The sequence below is a fragment of the Ctenopharyngodon idella genome, chromosome 1 (genome assembly GCF_019924925.1).
Source record: "Ctenopharyngodon idella isolate HZGC_01 chromosome 1, HZGC01, whole genome shotgun sequence".
In the NCBI taxonomy this organism is placed as follows: domain Eukaryota; kingdom Metazoa; phylum Chordata; class Actinopteri; order Cypriniformes; family Xenocyprididae; genus Ctenopharyngodon; species Ctenopharyngodon idella.
In genome coordinates this window covers 12730920-12752405 of record NC_067220.1, presented here as the reverse complement: position 1 = coordinate 12752405, position 21486 = coordinate 12730920, and the positions used below count along the sequence as shown (strand labels likewise).

The 21486-nt window shown below is 37.4% G+C and overlaps 1 protein-coding gene and 1 long non-coding RNA gene across 13 annotated transcripts; one reads left to right on the top strand and one right to left on the bottom strand.

The window, feature by feature from the left end:
* The first annotated feature begins 766 nt into the window (after positions 1-766).
* Positions 767-20236, top strand: fga (fibrinogen alpha chain). 12 transcript variants are annotated; one of them, XM_051906623.1, is made up of 9 exons: positions 767-957; positions 1137-1247; positions 1378-1561; positions 1675-1820; positions 3196-4096; positions 6146-6255; positions 18713-18896; positions 19389-19534; positions 19925-20236. In XM_051906623.1, exons 1-9 carry the CDS (start codon positions 904-906, stop codon positions 20219-20221), a joined length of 2133 nt encoding a protein of 710 aa, XP_051762583.1. In that variant the 5' UTR covers positions 767-903; the 3' UTR covers positions 20222-20236. The 12 variants fall into 12 exon arrangements, with proteins under 12 accessions (XP_051762583.1, XP_051762666.1, XP_051762744.1 ...); XM_051906706.1 differs by lacking the exon at positions 18713-18896 and adding an exon at positions 6492-6675; XM_051906784.1 differs by lacking the exons at positions 18713-18896; positions 19389-19534 and adding exons at positions 6492-6675; positions 7179-7324.
* Positions 3350-16722, bottom strand: LOC127519867 (uncharacterized). The gene is made up of 2 exons (XR_007931934.1): positions 16475-16722; positions 3350-3590 (listed from the first exon to the last, which is right to left on the bottom strand). It is a non-coding gene; the product is annotated as an uncharacterized LOC127519867 (long non-coding RNA).
* Positions 20237-21486: the final 1250 nt, after the last annotated feature.

Sequence of the window (21486 nt, the reverse complement as noted above, 5' to 3'; positions counted from 1 at the left end):
AGTTATGAAGAAAAACACTTAACGCTGTCACTGAGCTGTCTTTCATCAACAGAAGAGATGTGATATTTGTGCAACAAGTTAAGCACACTTCAAAACAACTTAAAACAAACATTGGTTGTGTAATTGAAAAAGACAGTCCGAAATGATCTTCACAGACACAAGTTCTCACCCCTTCCTTTGTGCATTAAATGTGCAAACACTCAAATGATGATTCACCCTGTTGCAAACATGCAGTGAAATGAACCCTGATGAATCAGTCAGTAAGTAATGATTTATTCACAAGCCTAAAATTATATAAAAATGTGCGAAATAAAATTCAAATGTTAAACAACCTTTGGTCATACACTACTGTTAAAAAGTTTGGGGTCAGTAAGATGTTTTTGAAATTAGTCTCTTATGCTCACCAAGGCTGCATTTATTTGATTTAAAAAAACAAAAAACAAAAACAACAACAACTGTAAAAACTGTAATATTGAAAAATATTATTAGTATTACAATTTAAAATAAAAACTTTTAAAAAAAAAATTAATTCTTGTGAGGTCAAAGCTGAATTTATATATATTTAAATGATACAATAATGAATGATGAATATATATTCCATTAATGTGCTCCTAGCCCCATGAGGAAATTCGTATGTCATACTGCAGGGTCAGTTCTTGTACAAGCACACGCATTATCATTCCCGTAAACCATTTTTTTTCGGAATTGTGTAATCTCTCTCTCTCTCTCTCTCTCTGTTTCTGGGAGGGCGAGTTTGTCCACACACTGTCCTCTGTTCCAGACTGCGGGGGCTGGAGACTCAGTGACGATGGTCAATAATGAGTCAATCTGTTGATCAATCAGAAGGGTTCATATGGGATGTGTGAGCAGTGAGAGTCTGTATTCTGCACAGAGCGGCCAGAGATGAAGCTCACACATTCGTTCTTCTGCCTGTTTGTGGTTGTGTCCTCTGCCTTGGTAAGTGACTTCTCCTTCACGCACTGGGTCTTATCATTTATCACTAACAAACAGTCAATGAATTTCCTTTATTCAATCTTTATTTGAACTGATTTGGATTCTTAAATAAATACAATTATTTATTTATTTATGCATTGATCACAATATATTTGCACACTTAAAGTAGTTGTCTTTTACAGTCAGAGGACGTAATCGTGGACCCTAGAGGTGTTCGTCCTGTTCAACATGGCTACAAGGCACAAGACACCTGTCAGACAAAAGAATGGCCTATGTGCACAGATGATGACTGGGTATGTACTATTATTTATTTATTATTTAAGTTATAAATATCAATTGAAGATTTCATCAAGCATAGAAAAGTGCAATAAGGCCCAACAACAAGTTGGCTAAAGAAAGCGAACACCCATTTCATTTCTTCAGGGAAGCAGATGTCCATCCGGTTGCCGAGTTCAAGGCCTCATGGACAAAGCTGACCACGATATTCACACGAAGATTACGAAAATTAGCAGTCTCCTGGACGAGGGCAAGAAACTTTATCGCTCTGCTGATCAAGTGTCCAAAACCACTTACAGTTACCTAAGAGAGCGACTGACCTCTTCCTCCGGTAAGGATTCGCTTTGATTCAATCTTTGATTTTTGGAAATTTTCATCATTAATGCCAAAGATAAAGTTTATTTGAGGAAGACGCTTCAGAAAATGTTTTCTACTTTCACTCAGGTAATGATAACAGGTACGCCTCGCTGGCCGACCAGCTGAGACAGAGAATTACTGATATCAAGATTAAAATTGACCGTCAACTCCGGTTACTGGACGCTCTGAAGTCGCAGGTCAAAGATCAAGTTATTGTAATGCAGCGACTTGAGGTGAGCAAAATACTTAATATCTTTTAATGTATCAAAATTCAGTGGTTTATGAGAAATTTATCGAAGCCCTTTAAGAGTGAAAAATAAAAAGGTAACTAAGAGAAAAGGGCTTTTCACACTTGAAATAGTTAACCCTGGGTCATTCTAAACCCCGGGTAAATCCTGGGTTTTCATTCTTCACATTTCACACTGCTCATAATTTACCCGGGGTTAACAATTAATCCTGGCTATTCATAAACTGACTTTTCACATTGTACATTCCTAAACCCTGGGTTAACGTATTTGCGGTGTCATTGATTGGATAAACGCAGCACGCGACCTGTTCACATAGCTCTTGTACTGCGTATCACTGACTATACTATCAAGTTTATATAGAATAGACATTTCGGACTATAAAGGTAAGAATGAAGCGGTCTCTTCTTCACTCAAATTGTAGCGTTTTCTGTCAGCATTTGACATTTTTCCTCTCAAATGTTGAATTCACTGTTTATATACAATGTGCAGCATTTCCATGACTGTCCAAAGCAGGCAAATATGAGTATGCAACCAATATGCAATTGGTTGTCTGTTGCTAAGCGTCTAGCTGGTGCTAACCCCACTTCTAATGCTGCCTTCATGTGTTATCGGAAATTTGATAATTCCCACCTCTGAAGTCGTGATTACAAGCTCATCACATTCAAGTCGAAATTGGAGGGCGTTCATGTGCAATTTTTACCTAGGAAACTCATATTCACAATAATTCCGAGAGCAGTGAAGGCAGCATAAATTACAAGTGTGAAACGTTCCTCCCAGCTAACAATTTTTGGTTCCTAGAACGTTCTGGGAACATTAGTTCCTGGTTTCCAGAATGTTCTGGGAATGTTCCCAGAACATACATCCTAACGTTCTCTGTTAGTTAGCCAGGAAAGTTTTCTTCACGTAAAAACGATCCCTGTTTGTTTGGAGAACGTTCCCCTAACCTTCCCAGAACATTCCCCTAACCTTCCCAGAACGTTCCCGTAACTTCTTTTTACTCTGATATCATACTTGCTGTATGTCAGTTATTATCCAGCATCCCGTGTCCCATATGGTATAAGCAGCATGAAAGACGGATGAATGGACGTCAATACTACAAACCATGTCTTGTTTTGAACTATTGTTTAATCAATAGATATAATTCAAGCACATAAACCTTCATATGGAGGATTAAATAAGATCGAATTTATGATTTAATATGTAAGAAAAGCCCTAAAGTGTAAAATAATTATATATTAAAATATTTGTCTTAATTGCAAAAGTCAGAGTTATGAATCTACCTATCAATCTATCTATACACTGATTTCTTGACATAACTTCCTATTAAAGCACATTCTCTCAATATGATCTCTTGGCGCAGGTCGACATTGACATTAAACTACGCACATGCAAGGGCTCTTGCGCCAGCTACAGTGAGTTCACGGTGGACAAGGAGAGCTACGTGACTCTGGACAAGCAAATGGACCATCTGAACACTATCCGCGTACAGAGTGTGGAGACAGTCAGTTCCCTGGGAATCATGAAGAGCAGGCCGTTGAAGGACGTGGTGTTACCCTCCATATTTAAAAGTGGAACGGGTAAAGCTGAGCAGAAGCAGCTCCTCTTCGGAGACGTGGGTCAGATGCAGCTTACTCTGGAAGCAGAAGGGTCCACTGCCGAATCTGCCGCAACTGTTAGCAAGTTCCCCACATCAGGTACGGGCTCAACTTCCTCCTCTACATCACATGCCTCCTCCTCTTCCACCTCCACCTCCACCTCCACCGTCAAGCAGTGCACCAAGTCAGTGCGCACAGTGGTAACACATACCAAAGACGGCCCCGTGACGAAGACTGAGGTTTCGGCTAGTGGGCCTGGGTGTGAAGATTTAGAAAAACTAGGAATTTCTGATTCAGAATTTTTGACGGCAGCCAAAGACAGGAAAGAACTGAAGCGTGACGGTGTGAAAATAACCGTGACTGGTGGGGATGAAAAGTCCGTCACTTCTTTCACTCACGGCACCGATGATCTAGGTGGCTTCGGTGGAGACTTCTTCAAGAGGCATGGCTCTGATACCCAAGAGTTGTCCTCATCCTCATCCTCCACGAAAACAGTCGTGTCAGATGGAAGCAAGAGTTACTCAAAGACCACCCTCTCTAGGGAACCAATTTTTGGGGATGACCTTGGGGCATTTATGCGTGGTGATGTGGAAGAGGATCTGCCCGACATCCACGCACGAAGTTTGAAATCGAAGGACGACCGCAAGGCTGGCCTTGTTGGTAGAGGTACACTTGAGTGAAACTCTTAACTCAAGCAGCATACACAAGTGAACCATAATTCTCTTCATAATACTAACAATATTAGCAAGAGATTGTTAAGAGCTTCTTGGAAACATGTGGCGTAATGGGCTAAACTAATATCCAAGTAATTACAAACAACATGTCACATTTAATTGCGCTCAGATGCTCATCCAGAAACAATGTTGCGGAACTATGTAAATTCTGTATTAGTTCCGAAATTAATGGAACAAATTTGCAATGCAGCTTTGCTCTAATCAGCAGGTGTGTAATCTTCTTTCAGATTGTGTTGAAATCCTGCAGAAGCATGCAAACGGCGGTCAGAGCGGCCTGTTCAAAATAAAGCCCGCTGGGTCGGAGGAGGTAGTAGAGGTTTACTGTGACCAGGGTACTGGGATGGGGGGCTGGGTTCTGGTTCAGCAGCGGGAGGATGGGTCTGTTAACTTCAATCGCACTTGGAAGGAGTATCGAAATGGTTTTGGCCAGGTAGACCAACAGGGTAAGGGCGAGGTCTGGATCGGGAACAACTATCTACACCTTCTCACTCAGACAGAGAGTCTTCTGAGAGTGGAGCTGCAGGACTGGCATGGGAACGAGGCCTATGCCGAGTACAGTGTTAAAGTTGGCTCGGAGGCAGAGGGGTTTCCGTTGAACGTGTCGGATTACACGGGTGACGCAGGTGATGCGTTAGTGCAAGGGCAGCCTAACCTCGGATCCTTCCTTTCACATACTGGCATGAAGTTTAGCACCTTTGATAGGGACAACGATAAGTGGGAGGAGAACTGTGCGGAGATGTACGGTGGAGGGTGGTGGTACAATAACTGCCAGTCAGCCAATCTCAATGGGATTTACTATAAAGGAGGCCAGTACGACCCCGGCACCAAAGTCCCTTATGAGATTGAGAATGGTGTCGTGTGGCTGCTTTTCAAACCAGCTGATTACTCTCTCAAAGTAGTGAGAATGAAGATCAGACCTGTCTGAAAAGTGAAAAAGAGGGGACGTCAGGGGGTGGGGGAGGGTGGACAGATAGCCATTGTTTTGAATGATTAGTATCAATTTTCTGCTTGTCATAATGTAAAGCTGTAATGTTGCCATTTTTACACAACCAGTTTACCTCATGTTTCCAATAAAAATGTGTTCACTTTAAGGTTTGGAGTGTGTTTTTTTTATTTCAAAATATCTGCTTTTAAAATAATTTTCTGGAAATAGACACCCTACAGCTAAGTCATAACCACAATAAATAAAGCCTTTTTTAGTCTGTGTCAGCAAAAAAAAATGTGCAATATACATCTTTGTACCTTGTGCATATATACCAATATACATCTTTTTTACCCTAAAAGGTTAATAGTAGTACCCGTAAGAGTACATATTACTAGGTTAAGGTACTAATATGCACCTTTTAAGGGTAAGATACACAAGCTTTTGTACCCCTAAAGGTACAATTTTCTTCTGACAGTGTATCCTAAAGAAGATCATATTATCATCTTGACCAATAGGTAAAAATTAAAATGCATTTACCTACCATTCAGTAGGCCTATATTTAATATAAGACTAATTGTTTCTGCCCTACTGGTTTGGATATAATTCAAGCTAGTTTAATTATTTTAAACTGTATGCCCTGGTTTCACAGACAGGGCTTAGATTAAGCCAGGATTTGGCCTTAGTTCAAATAGAACATTTAAGTAGTTGCCTTAGAAAAAAAAAAAAAGAAAAAAAAAAAACGTTACTGGTGCGCATCTTTTGACAAAACAATGGCACTGACATATTTTAAGATAGTTAGATATTTTCAGTTAAAACAACTCAAACGTGCATTTTAGTCTGGAACTAGCTTAAGCCTTGTCTGTGAAACCGGGGGGAAAAGGTGGTTTCACATCAAGGTTGTAGAACAAACAATGAGCTTACAACATTACCACTGTATATCACAATCATATGATATTACCCTCTTAATGTGAATGAAATTGTCAAAATTAGCCATCATCACCCATCTATGAAGTATAAACAATAAAGTTTAATGCAGGTGTGTTTGGTTTGTTGCAGTGTGTACGGCCTTGAAATCCAGTCGCAAACAACATAATCATTATGGTTACAGCAAATTTGGACAGTGTCCAGCACGGCCAACATATCCTTTGTGCTCTGATGAGGAGAGGGTGAGTGATTTTGGAGAATCAGATCACTTATCTTCAAAAAAAAGTGTTTTTTAGTAAATTAATAAGTAAATTAGTAATAAATCACAAATTAAATAATTAGATATTATATTACACAAACCACGAAAGAATGAAAAGTGCATTCATTAAGAAAAGGTTAAGAAAATTAATAAATAAACGTTGGAATTAGTCATTATTGAAACTTTTCGGGGTTTTTTTGTTTGTTTGTTTTTTTGCAGGAAGATAAATGTCCATCTGGGTGTCAACTGGAGGGTCTAATTAATGTGGCAGATGAAGACATTCGTAAACGACTGAGAAATATTTGTGAAAGGATTCAACAAAATCAGGACATCACTTCATCAGTAATGCAAAAGAGTGTCCAGTTTTATTGGTCACAAAGAAAAACTATCATCCAAACATATAGTATGTGAAATGTTATGGTTCTTTACATGTGATTTTACATCTAATTCTCAAATCAGGTGTTTTGTAAATGGAAAAATGAAAATGGAAAGATAACTGAAGCACCATTTGGGGGTTGTTAGATTGCAACACAAGAAGGAATCCTCTAGAGAACCTCTAGACACCCTTTTGAAGTTGCCTCAGATATTCTATTTTTGTTCTCAGACAGTTTTAATATATAAGTGCCTCTAATCTTTTCCCATATGAAGAGGTCACTGGAGGAATCATTGACTGGAACTTTTAGCTTCCATCTTGTATGTTCCTCAGAGAACTATACTTTTTTGGAAGGGTTCCTATTGGTTCTCCAGAAGGTTCTTCCAATGTGGTAAACAGTTATGTACAATATTCATTTCAAGAACCTAAATTTCTGAGTAATTACTCAGAAGGCACCTGCGATATAAACAAAAATAGAAAAATATGTTTTATTAGTAATTTACAAAATAAATGTTGGTATTCTCTCTGTGCAGTGCAGGAGCTCAGATATGCAGAGCTTGCTGAAGACCTTCAAAGAAATCTAACATTCCTGCACAAAAGGACTGCAGGACTTGCAAAAGATTTACAGAAGCACCATCGCATGATCTGGGATCAGATAAATGAAATCCGTCGAATTGAGGTAATGCATTTTATCTTTTAATTTAGCGATTCTCAACCTTTGTAAGGCAAGGTCCCACACAGTCAAAGTCAATACTATTTGAACATACAAATAACATAGTATGAATAAATATCTCTGAGAGGGAATATATCAATCTATCTATCTATGTATATATAAATATATATATATATATATATATATATATATATATATATATATATTGCACCCTACTTAGAAGTTTATTAAAGCCCCTCAGTCAGTCTGCTGTTTATTTTTGACTGGAAGGACAAATAAATTCAGGTTCACATAATCAATACATTTGATCAGATGTTCTGCAAAAACGTTTGAGTCAGGGATTTCACTATTTGCTTTAAAGTTGAAATGTAACTTTTGTCCTGATTCAGACTTGTTTTTGTTTAATTTTTTGGAGTGAAGGTGGACATTGACATCAAAATCCGTGCATGCAAAGGATCATGCAAGCAAACCTTTGACCCTGCCGTTGATAACGAAGCCTTCGAAGCTATGGAGAACAAAATGGCGCAGTTCAGCGTAATCTCGAAGAGGCGGAAATCATTCTCTAAAGTCCAAAAACTAAAACTTCAGTCGGCTGATCGGCCCACTGTGTCTCCCACTTACCGGAAAATTCCCATTGTACGCACTGAGCTCCTTACAAAGTTTGAAGACATTGAGCAGCATCAAATGGTTTTAGATGAACTCCTTGAAGATTTTTAATCATATTTATGTCTAGATTAGTAATATGAGGGATTGTTTTTATCTGACAGTGTATGATTTGGTAATGTATGAGCAGTATTGGCAAATACTGCACTTATTTCTTGTGACTTAGTTTGTTAAATATTTGCTGCATATTTATTTAAAGATCACTGTTTATTTTGTCAACATCACCTGAACAGTTTCTTGTTTTTTATTTTATATATCTAACTTATGTCCAATATTCCAGGTATAGTGTTAGAAAAATACAAATATTCTATTTTTTGCAGCAGAAGAAAAAAAAAAAAGACTAAAATGGCTGTGCCTTAGTTGCAGCTAAGAAGCAAATGTGAATGAAATGTGATATGAGCAGAATGTATTAAATGTATTAAATATACCTCAGTAAATTCTCACAACTGTGTAACGTTTTTGTAAGCCATATAATGAGTATCATGACTTCTGCCCCAATAAAACAACATGTTTCATATGGCATATGTGTTTGTAGGTGTTTGGCCACTTTTTCAGTTTTTTTTTCTTTCTTTCTTTCTTTCTTTCTTTAAGTTAAGTATATGAAGTTCACATTAACACTGCATTGTTTCCACCAAACAATTTTGCCCCTAATAAAGTGCACTTGTTTACCAAGGAGACAACAAAATGGGTAATAAACATGGAGAGGAAATGAGGCATGTGACGTGTGAAGAAAAAAAAAAATCAAAGTAGATATTTTTATTGGGCATCATTTCCAACTAAGCTGTAATTATATCAAATAAAGTATGACATTTTTATTTAATTGTGTATGTTTAGGATACATACACTTTCAGAAAAAGTTACAAAATCTGTCACTGAAGTGGCACCTTTACAAAAGGTACACGTTTGTACCTTATTTACCCCTAAAAGGTGCATATTAGTACCTTAAATGTACATTTTAGTACCTAAAGTGTACATAATGGTACTTTAATGGTACATATTAGTACCTTTTAAAAGGGTACTACTCCAGTGACAACTTTTGTACCTTTTTTCTGAGGTTGTGCAATGCAGCACATCCTGATTTTGCAGAGCTGGATGCGTTCCTGGATCAACATATTTTATCCTAACTATATCCCTACCTCTAAACCTAACCCTACCCATAAATTATCCCTAAATCAGAGGGAAATGATAGATGAATAACACTGATGTAGAAGCACTTAATCCTGGCTGTAAGCTTAAACAACATAAAATGTAAACTTGTCTCTCAAATCTGATTGGTTGATTGGAATGTTGTTCCAGGGGCAACAAAAGATGTTGATCCAGGAACATGTTGCACTTCATGAAATCAGGTTCTGCTACAATGCTAGCTGCAAAAGTCTTAGCAACAAAAAGGAGTCTGCCATTTTATTTTTTTTATTTTACAACCCGAATTCCAGAAATGTTTTAAATTTGAATAAAATGAAAACTAAAAGACTTTTAAATCACATGAGCCAATATTTTATTCACAATAGAACACAGATAACATAACAAATGTTTAAACATTTTGCAATTTTATGCACAAAATGAAGCTCATTTCAAATTTAATGCCTGCAACAGGTCTCAAAATAGTTGGGACGGGTAGCCTCGTTTCCTCCGAGGAGGCAAGGGAGGCAGTGCCTCCTCAAAAAAACTGGATGAGAAAATAATCGATATTACAAAAATAAAACAACGCAAATGTTACAAAATTTGACATTAAAAAGTGTAAAAGTCACTCGTTTTTCTAAAGAAACACTGTCAAACAGCGACACCCACAGGTGAAGTTACAGCGGGGAGCCCGCGTCTCTGTGCCTCCCTTCAGCTCATAGAAACAAAGCAGAGCCCCCTAAGCGTGCGGTGGGTTTAGTGGAGGGTAATTGAGAATGAATAGGGGGAAAGTCACGTGAGAGGAGGCAGTGCCTCCATCGCGCTATGATTAGATATATGATTGGTTACGATTGGACATGATTGGTTCGTGCAATAAATCCCGCCTCTTGTTTTCGTGCGCGTTCTCGTCGAATCGGCCTGAATGAAGACAGTGATGGCGTCAATGGGAAGACTAATTAAAAAGTAAGCAAACAACTGTCACTTAGATATCACAACTTTATTTCATGTCAAAATCAAACTCGAAATGGCCTGAAAACATGATGACTGCGGGGTTTTTTAGTGAGCAATCAGCGTGGTGAAATTAAAGGTACATCTTTGTGTCTGTGAGTGAGTGACCAGTGTGTACAAGCTTGATGACTGCTGAAAATAAATTGACTTTTAAAAAGAAAAGCTGAATATTGGTTTATAAATAATATGCATTGTTTAAATTGTTACTGCCTTTAGTTATTATTTTGGAATAAATGTAAAAATGCATAAAAACACTAATTTGATGAAATTTATAATTGGTTTTAATAAATAGAACATTACATAGTGTAAAAATACAAAATAGAATTGTATTTGGTCTCTCTTTTATTTGTAATGTTAAATTAACCAGGAAAATTGTGTAACAGGGACATTTTAATGACATTCCTCATTTTAAAACACCACCGCACACCACTGTATACATGGTAAATAAACCTACTGTATCTGAGAAACAAGTTTATTTAATTTGTATCTCTATAGTATTTGTTGTATTGTTAGTAATTTGTTTGTAAATTTCTTTTTATATAACAACAATTATATATATTGGTAATTATGCCCTTTGAAGGTTATTGGACACTGAAATTTTTGTTCTTTAAGTTTGTGACAAGCACATAAAAATTATTCCTTTTTCCATTAGACTAATAATAAAGAAGCTGTCCTACATTCATTAGTCTCACTGTGTTGTGCTTGGAAAAGTGCAACATCAAAAAAGAGAGCGAGAGAGAAATTAATAAATGTATAGGCATCGGTATCGGCGAGTACTAGAAAAAAGTATCGGTACTCGTACTCTGTCCTTAAAAAATGGTATCGGTGCATCCCTATTGTTAACAATAAAATTTTAATAGAACCTTTAGAATAGAAATAATTGTAGTTCAAATTTATATGTATTTATATATATATATATATATATATATATATATATATATATATATTATAAAAAAAAAATACACATTTATTTTTTGTCAAATACAGTTACACTTGTCTGTTGCCTGGCTACCATTTTCTCTGTAGCTGGCTAAGCACTCTATTTGAGCGCTATAAACACAAATTAACAATAAAACTGAAAGAAATATCTGATCATCCTCCATAACGCGGCCGTTATTTACAGCTCATATCATCAGTAAACCGTTGCATTACCAAGGCAACGACTGGCGCTTTTGTATTACATTCCAAAGAGCGGCCATTATCAGCCTCACAGTGGAAAATGAAACGTAACCGTACCAACTGGCCTGGATTGGCACAAAATGGAACAGTTACGCAATGAGAACCATTTGGCCTGATGGTGGAAAGTGGTGGTTTTAAATTTCTGCATTAATACAAAGTTCTGTCATGAAACTCTAGATGGCGCAGCCTTATAAGTCCTTAACTCAATTTGCTTACAATCACATCATTCTCTATAGGGCACAAGCTGATTGGTTCCTGCTGTATCAGTAGCCAATGAGCTTGTTGCTTAACTTTCAAATACTTGGTCAGCATTTGCTGTAGCAGTTGCAGCGCGCTTTCAGAAACCCTCCACCTTCCCCAGCTCCACCTGTATAGATCTGCTACGGGTAATTCATGTATGCTGTTTTGCACAGCAAATAAATTTTTTTGTACATGCTCACAGCAGCATGTCATGCATTTATAGACAGCAATAACAGCAACAACAGCGTAGCAGATCTGTTCCGCCAAGACCAAACATATTAACATTGTCATATCTATTACCATGCCAGACACTCCGAGAGTTGTCATGACAGAACTTTTATGTGCTGTTTTCAGGTGTCTGCACTGTACTGTTTGGCATGTGAGAATGCAGTATGTGAGGACTGTATGAATGAAGAACATGTTGAACACCCCACTGATTCACTGGAAAATATTGTGGACCAACAACTAGCGGCACTGCAGGACAGAGTGGATTCAGCTAAGAACAGGTGAGCCCATGATGCCCATCCTGTTATTCTCAGTACAGTAAAATAAATAGACTTCAAGACTTACAAATAAGAAGAGCCACGCAAAATAACCCTGGTGTATTTATTATATATATATTTTTATAACGCTTTCACATGCCAATAAGATCAATTTAGCTACACATTTTACCATATGGCATAAGGAAAAAATCCCATCACCTAATTGCTTGATTCATTAAGTGATTGCTTAGTGATTTACTATTGATGTCTTCAGTAATGGTTGATAGATGAATAGACAGATGAATGGATGGTTAATGGACCTATTTAACTAACTTACAGGCTTCCTCAGATAAGAGAAGCAGTTCAGAGTTTGAGAGACATTCTGCAGCAGTTGAACACTCAGCGGAGCTCCATAGAGGAAGACATCCACTCCTCCTTCAGCGAGCTGCACAAAACTCTCGATACGCGCAAGAGCGTCCTGCTCATGGAGCTGGAAGTCACTTATGGACTAAAGCAGAAGGTTTGTTTGCAGTACACAGGAGGCACACAGCTGATTTCAATAGAGTTTGGTGTCTGCATGTTGCTATAGATAACAGCATCCCTTATGGAACAAAAATATATGGGAATATACTGCAAAATATAATGCGATATATTACATAATACATTTCCATATATGGGAAACTAGTGCTTATATTTTTCAATATACTGCAATATATGCATTGACCATGTATGGCTATATATTGATACATATAAAATATGTATAAATGAAGACAAAAATAGCATTATATTCATAAAGTTTTATCCTTTATTGTGTACATATATTGCACATACATGTTCCCATATAAATGTGAATGTATTGTACACACATATATACACACATTCATGGAATGAGTTACAACAGACTTCTAGTTCCCAGCATGCTTTGCTTCTGACTGTTAAAGGAGAGTAAATGTTAAGTGCTATTTCATGTGTTTTGCTCAGTATTGATATAGGGGGTGATCTGTTAGTGTTTAAAGTTGTATTATTTTGGAATTTAAAAGGTTTTCTGGTATGTGTGAGTTTTTAGGGTTACCATTCTGCTGAAGAGTAGAGCCTGTGGTGAGGTTTACGATTGGCTGAACACCACTAAGACTATAATAACTTTATTTAAAAAGTAATGGCTGTGCATGCTATAGCACAGTGATAGTCTCTTTGGTAGAAACTTTAGTACATGCAGGTGTGCTTTTGTTAACTAACTTGAAAATATGAAACATTTAAAATGTCAATAATTATAAAATATAAAAAAAATGTGTTACATAATATATTTTACCATATATATGTTTATACTGCATGAGTAAATATATCTGCAATATATTATGCATGCAGTACCATATCTGATCACATATAAATCTATATATTATGAAGTATATTACTGAATATAAATATATTATATATATTCAATATATGAAAAGCGGCAGTTCCTTATGTATTATTCAATATACTGTAATATATTTACGCAATATATTTTTTCTGTATATTTTCAAATATACTGTTAAATCATGTAATATATTGATCATTCATATATAGGGAAATATATTTTCTTTCCATAAGGGATGATACTCTAATAAGCTTTAAAATACATGCTTTGCACAAATATTGTTATGTCATACTGCAGGTTCAGTTCCAGTTTTTTTTGTAATTGTGTAATCTCTCTCTCTCTCTCTCTCTCTCTCTCTCTCTCTCTCTCTCTCTCCTCTCTCTCTCTCTCTCTCTCTCTGTTTCTGGGAGGGCGAGTTTGTCCACACACTGTCCTCTGTTCCAGACTGCGGGGGCTGGGGACTCAGTGACGATGATCATTAATGAGTCAATCTGTTGATCAATCAGAAGGGTTCATATGGGACGTGTGAGCAGTGAGAGTCTGTATTCTGCACAGAGCGGCCAGAGATGAAGCTCACACATTCGCTCTTCTGCCTGTTTGTGGTTGTGTCCTCTGCCTTGGTAACTGACTTCTCCTTCACGCACTGGGTCCTATCATTTATCACTAACAAACAGTCAATGAATCTCCTTTATTCAATCTTTATTTGAACTGATTTGGATTCTCAAATAAATACAATTATTTATTTATTTATGCATTGATCACAATATATTTGCACACTTAAAGTAGTTGTCTTTTACAGTCAGAGGACGTAATCGTGGACCCTAGAGGTGCTCGTCCTGTTCAACATGGCTACAAGGCACAAGACACCTGTCAGACAAAAGAATGGCCTATGTGCACAGATGATGACTGGGTATGTACTATTATTTATTTATTATTTAAGTTATAAATATCAATTGAAGATTTCATCAAGCATAGAAAAGTGCAATAAGGCCCAACAACAAGTTGGCTAAAGAAAGCAAACACCCATTTCATTTCTTCAGGGAAGCAGATGTCCATCCGGTTGCCGAGTTCAAGGCCTCATGGACAAAGCTGACCACGATATCCACATGAAGATTACGAAAATTAGCAGTCTCCTGGACGAGGCCAAGAAACTTTATCGCTCTGCTGATCAAGTGTCCAAAACCACTTACAGTTACCTAAGAGAGCGACTGACCTCTTCCTCCGGTAAGGATTCGCTTTGATTCAATCTTTGATTTTTGGAAATTTTCATCATTAATGCCAAAGATAAAGTTTATTTGAGGAAGACGCTTCAGAAAATGTTTTCTACTTTCACTCAGGTAATGATAACAGGTACGCCTCGCTGGCCGACCAGCTGAGACAGAGAATTACTGATATCAAGATTAAAATTGACCGTCAACTCCGGTTACTGGACGCTCTGAAGTCGCAGGTCAAAGATCAAGTTATTGTAATGCAGCGACTTGAGGTGAGCAAAATACTTAAACAATATCTTTTAATGTATCAAAATTCAGTGGTTTATGAGAAATTTATCGAAGCTCTTTAAGAGTGAAAAATAAAAAGGTAACTAAGAGAAAAGGGCTTTTCACACTTGAAATAGTTAACCCTGGGTCATTCTAAACCCCGGGTAAATCCTGGGTTTTCATTCTTCACATTTCACACTGCTCATAATTTACCCGGGGTTAACAATTAATCCTGGGTATTCATAAACTGACTTTTCACATTGTACATTCCTAAACCCTGGGTTAACGTATTTGCGGTGTCATTGATTGGATAAACGCAGCACGCGACCTGTTCACATAGCTCTTGTACTGCGTATCACCGACTGTACTATCAAGTTTATATTGAATAGACATTTCAGACTATAAAGGTAAGAATGAAGTCAAATGAATGAAGTCTCTTCTTCACTCAAATTGTAGCGTTTTCTGTCAGCATTTGACATTTTTCCTCTCAAATGTTGGATTCACTGTTTATTTACAATGTGCAGCATTTCCATGACTGTCCAAAGCAGGCAAATATGAGTATGCAACCAATATGCAATTGGTTGTCTGTTGCTAAGCGTCTAGCTGGTGCTAACCCCACTTCTAATGCTGCCTTCATGTGTTATCGGAAATTCTGGGAACATTAATTCCTGGTTTCCAGAATGTTCTGGGAATGTTCCCAGAACATACATCCTAACGTTCTCTGTTAGTTAGCCAGGAGAGTTTTCTTCACTTAAAAACGATCCCTGTTTGTTTGGAGAACGTTCCCCTAACCTTCCCAGAACGTTCCCATAACCTCTTTTTACTCTGATATCATACTTGCTGTACGTCAGTTATTATCCAGCATCCCATGTCCCATATGGTATAAGCAGCATGAAAGACGGATGAATGGACGTCAATACTACAAACCATGTCTTGTTTTGAACTATTGTTTAATCAATAGAAATAATCCAAGCACATAAACCTTCATATGGAGGATTAAATAAGATCGAATTTATGATTTAATATGTAAGATTTCGTGCTTTACCCGGGGTTAAAAGCGGTGTTTATAATGATGATAACCTGGGGTTAAGCGCAGTGTGAAAAGCCCTAAAGTGTAAAATGATTATATATTAAAATATTTGTCTTAATTGCAAAAGTCATCTATCAATCTATCTATACACTGATTTCTTGACATAACTTCCTATTAAAGCACATTCTCTCAATATGATCTCTTGGCGCAGGTCGACACTGACATCAAACTACGCACATGCAAGGGCTCTTGCGCCAGCTACAGTGAGTTCACGGTGGACAAGGAGAGCTACGTGACTCTGGACAAGCAAATGGACCATCTGAACACTATCCGCGTACAGAGTGTGGAGACAGTCAGTTCCCTGGGAATCATGAAGAGCAGGCCGTTGAAGGACGTGGTGTTACCCTCCATATTTAAAAGTGGAACGGGTAAAGCTGAGCAGAAGCAGCTCCTCTTCGGAGACGTGGGTCAGATGCAGCTTACTCTGGAAGCAGAAGGGTCCACTGCCGAATCTGCCGCAACTGTTAGCAAGTTCCCCACATCAGGTACGGGCTCAACTTCCTCCTCTACATCACATGCCTCCTCCTCTTCCACCTCCACCTCCACCTCCACCGTCAAGCAGTGCACCAAGTCAGTGCGCACAGTGGTAACATATACCAAAGACGGCCCCGTGACGAAGACTGAGGTTTCGGCTAGTGGGCCTGGGTGTGAAGATTTAGAAAAACTAGGAATTTCTGATTCAGAATTTTTGACGGCAGCCAAAGACAGGAAAGAACTGAAGCGTGACGGTGTGAAAATAACCATGACTGGTGGGGATGAAAAGTCCATCACTTCTTTCACTCATGGCACCGATGATCTAGGTGGCTTCGGTGGAGACTTCTCGCAATTGGTCTGCAATGCAGCTTTGCTCTAATCAGCAGGTGTGTAATCTTCTTTCAGATTGTGTTGAAATCCTGCAGAAGCATGCAAACGGCAGTCCGAGCGGCCTGTTCAAAATAAAGCCCGCTGGGTCGGAGGAGGTAGTAGAGGTTTACTGTGACCAGGGCACTGGGATGGGGGCTGGGTTCTGGTTCAGCAGCGGGAGGATGGGTCTGTTAACTTCAATCGCACTTGGAAGGAGTATCAAAATGGTTTTTGGCCAGGTAGACCAACAGGGTAAGGGCGAGGTCTGGATCGGGAACAACTATCTACACCTTCTCACTCAGACAGAGAGTCTTCTGAGAGTGGAGCTGCAGGACTGGCATGGGAACAAGGCCTATGCCTAATACAGTGTTAAAGTTGGCTCGGAGGCAATAGCTGCCAGTCAGCCAATTTCAATGGGATTTACTATAAAGGAGGCCAGTACGACCCCGGCACCAAAGTCCCTTATGAGATTGAGAATGGTATCATGTGGCTGCTTTTCAAACCAGCTGATTACTCTCTCAAAGTAGTGAGAATGAAGATCAGACCTGTCTGAAAAGTGAAAAAGAGGGGATGTCAGGGGGTGGGGGAGGGTGGACAGATAGTCATTGTTTTGAATGATTAGTATCAATTTTCTGCTTGTCATAATGTAAAGCTGTAATGTTGCCATTTTTACACAACCAGCTTACCTCATGTTTCCAATAAAAATGTGTTCACTTTAAGGTTTGGAGTGTGTTTTTTTTATTTCAAAATATCTGCTTTTAGAATAATTTTCTGGAAATAGACACCCTACAGCTAAGTCATAACCACAATAAATAAAGCCTTTTTTAGTCTGTGTCAGCAAAAAAAAAAGTGCAATATACATCTTTGTACCTTGTACATATATACCAATATACATCTTTTTTACCATAAAAGGTCAATAGTAGTACCCGTAAGAGTACATATTACTAGGTTAAGGTACTAATATGCACCTTTTAGGGGTAGAAAATTGTACCCTAAAGGTACAATTTTCTTCTGACAGCGTATCCTAAAGATCATATTATCATCTTGACCAATAGGTAAAGATTAAAATGCATTTACCTACCATTCAGTAGGCCTATATTTAATATAAGACTAATCGTTTCTGCCCTACTGGTTTGGATATAATTCAAGCTAGTTTAATTATTTTAAACTTTATGCCCTGGTTTCACAGACAGGGCTTAGATTAAGCCAGGATTTGACCTTAGTTCAATTAGGACATTTAAGTAGTTGCCTTAGAAAAAAAAAAAAAAAAAAACATTACTGGTGCGCATCTTTTGGCAAAACAATGACACTGACATATTTTAAGATATGTCAGTGCAAGTTGCTTTCAGTTAAAACAACTCAAACGTGCATTTTAGTCTGGGACTAGCTTAAGCCTTGTCTGTGAAACCGGGGGGAAAAGGTGGTTTCACATCAAGGTTGTAGAACAAACAATGAGCTTACAACAATCATATGATATTACCCTCTTAATGTGAATGAAATTGTCAAAATTAGCCATCATCACCCATCTATGAAGTATAAACAATAAAGTTTAATGCAGGTGTGCTTGGTTTGTTGCAGTGTGTACGGCCTTGAAATCCAGTCGCAAACAACATAATCAATATGGTTACAGCAAATTTGGACAGTGTCCAGCACGGCCAACATATCCTTTGTGCTCTGATGAGGAGAGGGTGAGTGATTTTGGAGAATTAGATCACTTATCTTCAAAAAAAAAAAAGTGTTTTTTAGTAAATTAATAAGTAAATTAGTAATAAATAATCAATTAAATAATTAGATATTATATTACACAACACAAACCACTAAGAAAGAATGAAAAGTGCATTCATTAAGAAAAGGTTACGAAAATTAATAAATAAACGTTGGAATTAGTCAGTGTTGGAACTTTTCGGGGGGTTTTTGTTTGTTTGTTTTTTGCAGGAAGATAAATGTCCATCTGGGTGTCAACTGGAGGGTCTAATTAATGTGGCAGATGAAGACATTCGTAAACGACTGAGAAATATTTGTGAAAGGATTCAACAAAATCAGGACTTCACTTCATCAGTAATGCAAAAGAGTGTCCAGTTTTATGGGTCACGAAGAAAAACTATCATCCAAACATATAGTATGTGAAATGTTATGGTTCTTTACATGTGATTTTATATCTAATTCTCAAATCAGGTGTTTTGTAAATGGAAAAATTAAAATGGAAAGATAACTGAAGCACCATTTGGGGGTTGGTGGATTGCAATACAAGAAGAAATCCTCTAGAGAACCTCTAGACACCCTTTTGAAGTTGCCTCAGATATTCTATTTTTGTTCTCAGACAGTTTTAATATATAAGTGCCTCTAATCTTTTCCCATATGAAGAGGTCACTGGAGGAATCATTGACTGGAACTTTTAGCTTCCATCTTGTATGTTCCTCAGAGAACTATACTTTTTTGGAAGGGTTCCTATTGGTTCTCCAGAAGGTTCTTCCAATGTGGTAAACAGTTATGTACAATATTCATTTCAAGAACCTAAATTACTCAGAAGGCACCTGCGATATAAACAAAAATAGAAAAATATGTTTTATTAGTAATTTACAAAATAAATGTTGGTATTCTCTCTGTGCAGTGCAGGAGCTCAGATATGCAGAGCTTGCTGAAGACCTTCAAAGAAATCTAACATTCCTGCACAAGAGGTCTGCAGGACTTGCAAAAGATTTACAGAAGCACCATCGCATGATCTGGGATCAGATAAATGAAATCCGTCGAATTGAGGTAATGCATTTTATCTTTTAATTTAGCGATTTTCAACCTTTGTAAGGCAAGGTCCCACACAGTCAAAGTCAATACTATTTGAACATACAAATACAATTACATAGTATGAATAAATATCTCTGAGAGGGAATCTATCTATCTATCTATCTATATATATATATATATATATATTGCACCCTACTTAGAAGTTTATTAAAGCCCCTCAGTTATGCACCACTGCTGTTTATTTTTGACTGGAAGGACAAAAAAATTCAGGTTCACATAATCAATACATTTGATCAGATGTTATGCAAAAACGTTTGAGTCAGGGATTTCACTATTTGCTTTAAAGTTGAAATGTAACTTTTGTCCTGATTCAGACTTGTTTTTGTTTAATTTTTTGGAGTGAAGGTGGACATTGACATCAAAATCCGTGCATGCAAAGGATCATGCAAGCAAACCTTTGACCCTGCCGTTGATAACGAAGCCTTCGAAGCTATGGAGAACAAAATGGCGCAGTACAGCGTAATCTCGAAGAGGCGGAAATCATTCTCTAAAGTCCAAAAACTAAAACTTCAGTCGGCTGATCGGCCCACTGTGTCTCCCACTTACCGGAAAATTCCCATTGTACGCACTGAGCTCCTTACAAAGTTTGAAGACATTGAGCAGCATCAAATGGTTTTAGATGAACTCCTTGAAGATTTTTAATCGTATTTATGTCTAGATTAGTAATATGAGGGATTGTTTTTATCTGACAGTGTATGATTTGGTAATGTATGAGCAGTATTGGCAAATACTGCACTTATTTCTTGTGACTTAGTTTGTTAAATATTTGCTGCATATTTATTTAAAGATCGCTGTTTATTTTGTCAACATCACCTGAACAGTTTCTTGTTTTTTATTTTATATATCTAACTTATGTCCAATATTCCAGCTATAGTGTTAGAAAAATACAAATATTCAATTTTTTGCAGCAGAAGAAAAAAAAAAGACAAAAATGGCTGTGCCTTAGTTGCAGCTAAGAAGCAAATGTGAATGAAATGTGATATGAGCAGGATGTATTAAATGTATTAAATATACCTCAGTAAATTCTCACAACTGTGTAACGTTTTTGTAAGCCATATAATGAGTATCATGACTTCTGCCCCAATAAAACAACATGTTTCATATGGCATATGTGTTTGTAGGTGTTTGGCCACTTTTTCAGTTTTTTTTTCTTTCTTTCTTTCTTTCTTTAAGTTAAGTATATGAAGTTCACATTAACACTGCATTGTTTCCACCAAACAATTTTGCCCCTAATAAAGTGCACTTGTTTACCAAGGAGACAACAAAATGGGTAATAAACATGGAGAGGAAATGAGGCATGTGACGTGTGAAAAAAAAAAAAAATCAAAGTAGATATTTTTATTGGGCATCATTTCCAACTAAGCTGTAATTATATCAAATAAAGTATGACATTTTTATTTAATTGTGTATGTTTAGGATACATACACTTTCAGAAAAAGTTACAAAATCTGTCACTGGAGTGGCACCTTTACAAAAGGTACACGTTTGTACCTTATTTACCCCTAAAAGGTGCATATTAGTACCTTAAATGTACATTTTAGTACCTAAAGTGTACATAATGGTACTTCAATGGTACATATTAGTACCTTTTAAAAGGGTACTACTCCAGTGACAACTTTTGTACCTTTTTTCTGAGGTTGTGCAATGCAGCACGTCCTGATTTTGCAGAGTTGGATGCGTTCCTGGATCAACATATTTTATCCTAACTATATCCCTACCCCTAAACCTAACCCTACCCATAAATTATCCCTAAATCAGAGGGAAATGATAGATGAATAACACTGATGTAGAAGCACTTAATCCTGGCTGTAAGCTTAAACAACATAAAATGTAAACTTGTCTCTCAAATCTGATTGGTTGATTGGAATGTTGTTCCAGGGGCAACAAAAGATGTTGATCCAGGAACA